The sequence below is a fragment of the Micromesistius poutassou genome, assembly GCF_964030765.1.
Source record: "Micromesistius poutassou genome assembly, chromosome: 11".
NCBI classification, from domain to species: Eukaryota; Metazoa; Chordata; class Actinopteri; order Gadiformes; family Gadidae; genus Micromesistius; species Micromesistius poutassou.
In genome coordinates, this window is record NC_140281.1 from 8,595,141 (window position 1) to 8,604,882 (window position 9,742).

The following is a 9,742-nucleotide window of genomic DNA, read 5'->3' on the forward strand; positions in this document are numbered from 1 at the left end:
GAAGAACACCACAAGTCAGGGTTGCTGGTTTTGAGGTGTCATTTTCTATAGCGACAAAGTAGCTCCTGCCCTGTAAGTAAGATTGTAGCCATTTTATGACAGAACCTGAAAAACCCACCCAGTGCTCCAGAAGAACAATCGTTGAGCGGTACATGCAGCACTCACCTAATAAAGATTTGAATATCTAGAGTGTGAATGCTGATACAGCATGCACACTAACAATAGTTGAGCGCAGCATGCAGCGCTCACCTAATTACAAGTAGCCTTCATTGCGATGTGTAATGTGGCAAATACCACTAGATGACAGCAAATACTCGAACACTGATAGATAAGGCGTACAATTTAGATTAGAATAACATAAATAAAATAAATTTAGTCAAGCATCTATATCCTCGATATGGCGGAGCATATATATATATATATATATATATATATATATATATATATATATATATATATATATATATATATATAGCATATAGTATTATATATATATATATATATATATATATATATATATATATAATATATATATATATATATATAGTGGAGCATATCTTTGATTCATTAACCAGGCTAGGACGTCAGTAGCGCATAGCGGAAGAAACACGCCCACCTTCATGTGTGTACAACGTTAACTCCGCCCCCTTTTTATCCGGAGGCAGAGCAGCGCTGAACACACGAGAGCGAACGAAGGAGGGGATCACTTACTCTGGGCTCCAGTGTTTTGGTTTGTTAAATACTAGGGAACAATCGGCAGTTTGTAGCCTGTTTCTAGCTTAGTACACGATCCAACGCCCAGTAGCTTTTTTCCGTACATTAAAAGGGGTTTTAAAGCCCCTGCTTTTTCCTCTACCAAAAGGATACCACACTAGCAGCTGTGGCCTGCTACACCCTAGCTAAGCTAACGGTGGATTAGCTCTGCTCGAGTTCTCCTGGAGTCACCACCTCGGAGAAGAAGGATAATGATAACCCGTCCGAGTTAACAAAGGAGGCCCCACTTGGCAGGTGACCACTGTAAGGTATCCACCTAACTTTGATACGATCTCCGTGCTTTTTATATGCTGTTGTGGTGCGGTGATCTGAGATTGTCATAAGAAGTGGCGGGGCAAACATCAGCCAATCTTAATGCTGGAACGACTTGTTTTTCAGGATAGGGATATTTGAATCGCCTCTGCATGATGAAACCCTGTGTGGATTGACGTCTCAACGATGGAGTTGTACTGGTACATGTAAGTAGGGCAATCAAAATACAACTAACTCAACTAAAACCCCTAGTGGCGGTTACATCAGTGGGCCCATGCTGTGTTTGCACAACAACGTTGACCCGCCCCACCCTCACCCCCCCCCCCCCCCCCCCCCCCCACACACACACACACACACATACACACACACACTCTCACTCTTTTTCTCTGTTTTAGAGTGGTCATCATATTCATCATCATCAAGATCTTCTTCTATGTCTGCTGGTACCGATCAAGACAACGACAGCTGGCCGCGTACCTGAGCAACCCCCGCAACGCGCAGATCGTTATTGTGGGAGGAAGGGCATACCTCCACCAAGTGTGCGAGAGGCAGAGCGTAAGTGTGGAGACATTCTATTGCATTTATTTAGCTGACTCTTTGGTCCAAAGCGATTCACAATAAGTCAATTCAGCCGTGAAAATGTAATGCCAAAAGTGCAAGAACCCTGTGAGCTCATAACAAATCATTAAGCAAAACAACAGCTTTTAGTTGCAACAATTCATGACTTCATACATTACACAATGCCAAGTATGTCGTTGCTTAACAGTCAAATATGTAAGCTAGTAGAGGTCAAACATTTTTGAAGACACGGCCAATGTTTATTGTTGAACGACATAGTTGTGTCTGATGATTGACGGCGGAGTTATGCTTTTGTACCAAAACAAATCGCCCAAGTAGGGGCGGAAAGTAGAGGCTGCAAAGCGTGATGTTTCTTTTCTTTCTCCCCAAGATGTTTAGAGAAGATGTCAGTTTGTCTCTAAATAGGACAGGGTTGTGGTATCTGCGGGATGACCTTTAGGTACATGTTCAATCTCAGAACCTGACTTCACAAACACATGGAAGCGTTCAGGCTAGCATACTTTTAACGGTTTCACTTCTCTTCATACCATTGTGGTGTTTCCGTGCTACTGAGAACCGTGGAGAATGTTACACTTTTTTTTTAACCCCAGATTGTCATGGGAGTTTGTCAAATTTCACAGGCGCATGTGATTATTTTTGGATTTTGGGGGAATTTCCAGAGGCTAAAACACTGGGCCTGAATGTCTGTTGCAGGACAGTAAAATGTTTGCATGGAAATCTCCTCTAAAATATTTATTTAACCATTTATATGGTTTTCCCTGATATATTCTCTGACCATCAGTGATCTTCTTTCTTTGTCAGTCCTGATCAGTGTTTCCAATATGCAGAGCATAATGTATTCAAGAGGCCTTACACATTATCTAAAGTATAACTCTTCTTTGACAACCAATGGTTTCACTCTTTATGGGTTACACACATTCCTGCACTGTCGCTCGCTTTGTGTGCTACAACCTCCTATTTACGGCTTCAATGCGTTGGCCCATTTTTTTTCACTGCTACTTCCCAAGGGTGTCTCTAAAAGGAGCTCCATCAACGGATTTCACAAGATCATGATATGATATTGAAACGGGTGCCTCACTGCCTGAGGTTAATCTGGTTGGTGGCCGTCCCTACAGAATTGTCCTCCTTAGAGTCCTCTCTTTCGAAGCACATGGAAGCCAAACACGTGATTGAACGGTTTCAATCAGTCATTCACGATTATCCACACTTCTTAAAAGGGAGATCTTTCCCCTCCCTCCTGGAATCTTGACAAACCTTTTATCAAAGCGATTTGTCGTTTCAAAAAACCAAACAAAAAAAGATGAATACACACATGTTGGTGCATTCCATCTCACTTGTTTCCCTTTTCTTCCCCATTGTTTTCCCCTGGGTTCCTGGAAGTGATCCCTTTCCTCATTTCAGGGCTGGGGGTTAGAGGGTATGGTGCCATTAAACCCCAACAGACGGGTGGCCCATGAATCCCTATGGGTCCTTTTTTAAAGTGCACCATAAATAAATATGACATGACATACACAGGCCAGGCAATTTTCTTCACCCCGAGCCAGACAATGGCTGTTTTAGCATGCTTGTTGTGTGCCAGCTTTGCATGGCCTTCCTCCTCGCTCTGTTCCCATTATCATCAACCCAAAACATTATTGGTGTTGTTTTAAATGTAGAGCTCGGTCATTGTTATGCAGGAAATACCCCGGTCATTAAGGATAAAGTAAACATATCCTAAAGGGTAATTAGGAGTTTCCTGTCTCAAGGGGCTTTGGACGTAACCTCCCAAGCTAGTATCAATGATTATGGCTGGTATCAGCAGGGAAAGCAATTGTCTGTGTAGTTGCGTAGCACGGCCTCCTGAACTTCATGAAACAAGAAGGGTACAGAATTGTGTTCAATGGGACGTGTCGGAATCCCTTTCAAGCAGAAACAAGTGGTCACATGTCAGTTTGTTGTCTTGTTCTTTCTGGATACACTGACGCACCTGGTAGTAATTGAGCCACACCCGGTAAAGTTGAAGGACACAGTGTGTTTGTGTAATGAATCCCCCCCACCCCCGTTGTAACGGATCAGAGGATCACTCGGTGGCCGACGCTACAACACATCCTTCAGTCCCTAAATTCCTCATGTGTTATACACACTCCCATCTCCCCTTACTAAATCTTCTTTCTCCCCGCTGCCTTGACCATAAGGCCACGCCCACTTACTCTGTCCCTCCACTTTCACATCTACATTTTTTGTGGAAAAATGGAACAAAAGCAAAGCATCCCCCCCCCCCTGCAGTTCCTCTTCTGAATAATACACAGTGTTTTGATTTTAATGGAATGTGTGGCGGGAGGGCCCGGTGGCCATAACATCCATAACCCAGCACCCTCCCGTGCTCTCTCTGGAGACACGCCAAGGCCACTTGTTCCCTTGGCCAAAATGTGAAGAGAGCCGGGAAGAAGGGCTGGTGGAGGGAGGAGGGGGTGGCTGAGGTGGGGATGGTTGATGATTTAGTAGCCCTCAGTAAAGCGTTGGTTTACGGTCACTAGGGGTGTACGGTATAGAAAGTACACCGGTGTGTATTTGCGCTACGGTATGGATTTTGACCATACCGTATGACCGGTAGACAGTGTTGTGTGTAACGTGTTACAAAGTAAGTAACGTAAATACAGTAACGTTACGCGAAACTACTGAAAATATGGTAATGAAACTTAGTTCCTTTTTCAATTCGGCGCAACGTTACTTTTCCCAGGGACCAATTTGACAGCGATACTGCCTTCTCAGGCAGTATGCTATTGTGCAAGCACGCAGGCGCGCAGCCTGCACAATAGTCCCTTCACAAGCTCTCATTCCACACCGTACGAGACAGACGCTGGTAGCGTGAAGCTGTCTCTGCATCTCACACATCGCTTCCGCAGGCATTTTCCACAGCCAGTCCTTACGATAAAAAAAGCCAGCGGTGGAACGAGACAACAAACACCGTCACTGTTTACCTGTGTAAGGACATGGTTCCCTTTCAAAATGTCGATAGAAAGGGCTTTAAAGAGATGATCAAAACACTCAATCCCAGGTACGAGTTACCTGCCCTCACACACTTCAGCCAAATTGAGATGCCAAAACTATACAGCAAGGTCCGTGACCTAGTGGAGAAATAAATCCATACTATCCATACTGGAAGTAACTTAAAAAAAAAGAGAAAAGATTTCGCATTTTTTTCTATTGCAGTTTTGCTCAATAAATGTTCTTAAAATACTTATGTACTATGTGAAATATTTCCTAGTAATACAAAAATACAGTAATAGCTGCCTAACCAGTATTTTACCCCTTCAGAAGTATTTATATCGAAATTAGAATTAACATACCGTGATATAATACCGTTACCGTCTATGCCTCAAATCATACCGTGATATAAATTTTAGTCCATACCGTACAGCCCTAACGGTCACCTCAAAAAGAGAAAATGTTCCCAGAAGATTATTTTTAACAGAGGGGGGAAAAGTTGGAATCCAAATGGGCCTCTTTGAGAAATGCGGCAGTAACCAAGTATTTTAATGGTCTTTTTTTTTTTTAATGGTCTCATACTTTAGTTCTTTCTTCTATTCGTTTTTGTTTCATTTTTGTCTTTTCACAAAAGTGGGCCATTGTTTTTGGATAGTTTTCTTCCTCAAAAATTGTAGCAAAATAAGTGCCAAATCTCCAGATGAAATAACCTCATAAGGTTGCACATTTATCTTTCTAATGTCCCTGGCTCATGTGTTTTTATTGACTGTAGACCGACCACAAGCTCAATGGTCTGTTGCAGGTCCTCCTAGATTATTGGATTATTGCCCTGCAGCTTCTAAGCTCTGCGGTTCTTGCCTTTCTCTTGGCCCTCCTGCCCCTTTCGAAGACAAGCTTATAGCAAAGTTTGCTGATGAAGCAGTCCGTCATCACTAATACCGTCATGATCACAATCAGTAGCTCTCCACAGAGTTACTTGGATCCAAAAATAACTAGATTAAAACATTGTAGCAGTATTTCCAAGGGCAGTTTCCGTTTTATACAAAGGCCCTTATTGTTAAGGCTTCCCATTTCTACTTTGTTTAAGCAAATGCACTGTGTGTGTCTGTGTGTAGAGTCTTGGGTCTGTGTATCTGTGTGTGATCTTGGTTTGTTTGTGTGGGTATATAGTTTAAGTTTGTGTGTTTGGTAACAGGCGTGTTCAGCAGGAATGCAGTCTTGCATCTGCTGGTCTTGCATTTGAGCTTCTAAGTTTGTAATTTTCCTTTTTGTCTTTATATTTATTTATTCCCTTCCCCATACACGCTCAGCAGACCTCCATCTGGCCCAGTTGGTATGGTGTCCAGGACGAGGTGTCCATGGAGGAGCCCTCCACCAACCAGCCCCCAGCCGCGGCCTTCTCTCAACTGGACATGCCCCCACCCTACGAGGCTGTCTCTGGAGGTTTGTACACACCCCTAGGACTACACACACACGCATGCACGCACGCACGCACAAGATCAAACACAAACACACGCATGCACACACACACATCGAACGCACGCACACATGCACAAGATCGAACACACACACACACACACATTTAAGACTACAACACACACACACACACACACACACACACACACACACACACACACACACACACACACACACACACACACACACACACACACACACACACACACAAGACTACCATCGCATTAAAGTACACGTTGATCTACTTCTGGTTCCCCTGGCTGTTAACTATTTGCAGCAGGAACTGGGAATGAGGAACCCCTCCTCCGCTGCATCACCTCACATTCACTCTGAGCTCCTTGTTCCTCATCCTCAGTCAGCTATATAATGTACTGCTGCCCATGTATATACAACAGGCATTAGTTTGACCCTCCTGTGGCACCACAGTGTACTAAAGGCGTTGATTAGCACGATCATCAGACCTCAACTGGTTGTGTTTGCCCACAACAAGACACTTGTGTCCACCAGCACACCACTGCTGTATGCTCTATCCAGTGTCCCACGGTTGTTTGAGCAGGGCCTTTATAACGCCCTCTACACCAACTGGATTGTTTTTGTTTATTTCTTTATAAAAAATATATTTGAACTACCTGCACTACCCTCAATATACTGCAGGCTTGTGTTGTCAGCTAAGCACGTGGGTAGTAACTGATTCAGAGCGCCAGATGTAGATAGACTTTCGAGTGTCATTTCGCACGTCTTATAATGGGACACTTCTAAGAAGTGCCATATCTTGCTGGCTGTTTGACAGGATGTGGTTGTGAGGCATAGAGTTTGAATGTCTCACCTACCTTTGTCCTCATTTAGGCCTTTGTGTTATGACATTTCAAAGCAGATAAGCAGCTGCCTCATTGTTAACTATATGACTGTGCTTAATTTATCTTGCTACATTTTTTTCTAGCTAGTTGGCTCATCACTTGTGTATATGTACCCATATGAGGCAAGCAATACGTTTGTCTGTCTGTCTGTGTCTCTATCTCTGTGTGTCTTTCTCTCTGTGTCTCTCTCGTTCCCTGTGTGTGTCTCTCTCTCTCTCTCTCTGTCTGTCTGTCTGTCTGTCTGTCTGTCTGTCTGTCTGTCTGTCTGTCTGTCTGTCTGTCTGTCTCTCTCTGTTTCTGTCTCTCTGTGTCTCTCTCTTTCTGTCTGTCTGTCTGTCTGTGTGTCTCTCTCTCACTGACTGACTGACTGACACTCTCTCTGTGGTCTCCAGAAGAAGACCTGAAGCCCCCGTCCTACAGCGAGTGTGCCCGGGGAGGTGACGGCCCACGCCCGACCTTCCATCTCCTCGACGAGGGTGCGGACACCGTGAGCATTAATGAGGCCCCGCCCCCATACACACCTGGCCCCTCGGCACCAGCCAATCAACAGGAAGCCCCCACCCGACCGAGTCAGTAAGACTCCAATTAGAGAAAAAAAATGGACCAATGTTTTGACGCCGCGATGCCTTCCCGAATCCTTGCCTTCTTCCTGGCGTTCCGGTCATCAGCGATCGTCTCCAGCCTAGCTCTCGCCTTGCGTTCCGGTGAGCGAGAGCAGACGTCCACGTGTGTGTGCGTGACGTGTTTGTGTGTCGTTTGTGTCGAGATTGAACAGTGTGGTGTTTTTCTTTTCTTTCTTCTGCATGTCTGTTGTGTGAAGGGGGTAGTGACTGAGGGCTTCAGCGCTGCCCTCATAACCTGCTGTTGGGCGGGCTCCAAGGGGTTTCCCTTGGAAACAATAAAGCCACAAGAGAGACACTTTTAGGTTTGTTGTTCCATCTTCAAAGTTCCCCCCCCCCCCCTTACCCAAGCCCACTTCCTCATGACAACCGTAACAAAAAAAACTAACTAGGAAGTCAAGGCGTTGCTGGGGAAACGAGGGATGGCTTGCCGGGATTACATCACCCCCCAAACGTCAGCGCGGGATGTCCGGAGTGACAGCCGCCGATGAGGGTCTTTAGTGCCAGGGTCTTGGTAGATTGCTCCTGTACACACGACCATTAATAAGACCCTGATTATCTTAACGGCTTCGGGGCTTAACCCAGCGTGAGTTGAGTTGGGGAAGTCACCTCTGGACAGACATTTCAAAGTGGGGGAGGAGAAAAGCTGTCAACCTAATTATGGTTTCATTTAAGAGCCTATTTAAGGTCAATGGAACAGAATTATGGTTCTTCTGAATTAGGGCCTCATGGTTTCAATTTAAGAACCTATTTAAGGTCAATGGAACTGAATTATGGTTCTGAATTAGCGTCTCAGCATGAGGATTTTGTAATGGGTTAGGATATATATATATATATATATATATATATATATATATCTCAAATACAGGGGCTAACTCAGTATGTTTATTTGAGGTGAACACAGTGTGGATATTTTTGATCATTGAACATGATTGAGAATAGGGTGTTTTTCTTTCTAATGGTTTAGGATGATGTGCAATGAAGACTAACCAAAACAAAAGCTCTGTCCACAGAAGTCCCATAGTCCCGCACACCACGTAACTATGCCGTCACAAACTGGTGCATACCAGCCCTCTTTTCTGTCCGTATCTTTTAAACGAAAATAGTTTTTCTGGTTTGTTCCTTTTTGGTTTTAGAATGAGGTGGTGTCATGTTTTTGTATGACTTTCAGTTAATCGTACGCTTAAACGGTGTTCCAAGTAATCCCTTTTAAGAACAATGACTCTCTCTGTTTATGTTTCTTGTAAAAACAAAAAAAGCTAAATTCAAAATGTAATAGCTAATAGAGATTGATGACAAGATAAAAATGCCTTTCTGGCTTCAAGATAATCATCCATAAAGTTGTGATGACAAATCGTTACGTCTTATGCGCACATGCTGCAAACTTGTCAACCGCACTTGCATTTTAAATCGGGTCAGGAAAAATGGGTCACGCATTTCTTGATATTTTCTTATTCGTCCTTAGTTTTCCAGCCGCAGTCTGGACGGCGACCTATAGAGGGAGCCAAAACTTTGCGTCTTGGTAATGTAGCTTTGAACTCATTGAACTAGCTTTGAACGTTCAATGAATACGTTCATGTAGGCCCTTTTGACTTCATGTTCATTCCCTTGGATGTCTATTCTTGTCCTTTTTTTATATAGCTTGTTTAGGATTCATTATTTGGGGACAGTGATCCTGTATTAAAAAACATATGCAAATGCTGTTTTCTGTCGGTTTTCTTTAAGAAATCATACATTGTCCTTGTAATGAGTATTCCTGCCTTCAATACGAATGCACCAGACTATACAATTGTTCATGTAAAATAGTTACAATTTTGCATAAGTCTCAGTTCAAATCATATTTCCTTCAGCAGTTAACTTTCCCATGCCATATTGTAAATCTTTATTGCATAAATACATGCAATATATATTATATTCATATTAATGAACAAAATGTGTTTTATAAATGTATTGTATTTTATTTGAAATACACATTAATTACCTACTAGAGGAAAAAAAATGGTCTTCCCAGACGTACTTGCCTTTGCATAAGTGAAATGCATAAATTATTGACTAAATTGACTAAAGAATGTGACCCTGCAATTGCATTCAAATATTATTCTACATAATATAAACTAGACCTTTGTGTTATTATCTTGGGCTATAGGCCTATAGAATATTGACAAAATAATGTTCATGGTGATTCTACACTAAAAGTAGGCAATGGTTAGGGATTTA

At 43.0% G+C, this 9,742-nt stretch overlaps 1 protein-coding gene across 3 annotated transcripts; it reads left to right on the top strand.

The window, feature by feature from the left end:
* The first annotated feature begins 677 nt into the window (after positions 1-677).
* LOC311355205 (uncharacterized protein) lies at positions 678-9,223 on the top strand. Of its 3 annotated transcripts, none has more exons than XM_084474938.1 (5): positions 678-1,022; positions 1,153-1,232; positions 1,422-1,581; positions 5,883-6,015; positions 7,298-9,223. In XM_084474938.1, exons 2-5 carry the CDS (start codon positions 1,213-1,215, stop codon positions 7,480-7,482), a joined length of 498 nt encoding a protein of 165 aa, XP_084331064.1. In that variant the 5' UTR covers positions 678-1,022; positions 1,153-1,212; the 3' UTR covers positions 7,483-9,223. The 3 variants fall into 3 exon arrangements, with proteins under 3 accessions (XP_084331064.1, XP_084331066.1, XP_084331065.1); XM_084474940.1 differs by having other exon boundaries at positions 5,886-6,015; XM_084474939.1 differs by having other exon boundaries at positions 678-1,017.
* Positions 9,224-9,742: the final 519 nt, after the last annotated feature.

What these genes read in the sequence shown, in the direction of transcription:
- LOC311355205 (XM_084474938.1), top strand. Translation starts at nt 1,213, where the DNA reads ATGGAGTTGTACTGGTACAT. An exon ending in AAGTGTGCGAGAGGCAGAGC is followed by an intron (nt 1,582 to 5,882) that starts GTAAGTGTGGAG and finishes ATACACGCTCAG; the next exon opens with CAGACCTCCATCTGGCCCAG. An exon ending in CTACGAGGCTGTCTCTGGAG is followed by an intron (nt 6,016 to 7,297) that starts GTTTGTACACAC and finishes TGTGGTCTCCAG; the next exon opens with AAGAAGACCTGAAGCCCCCG.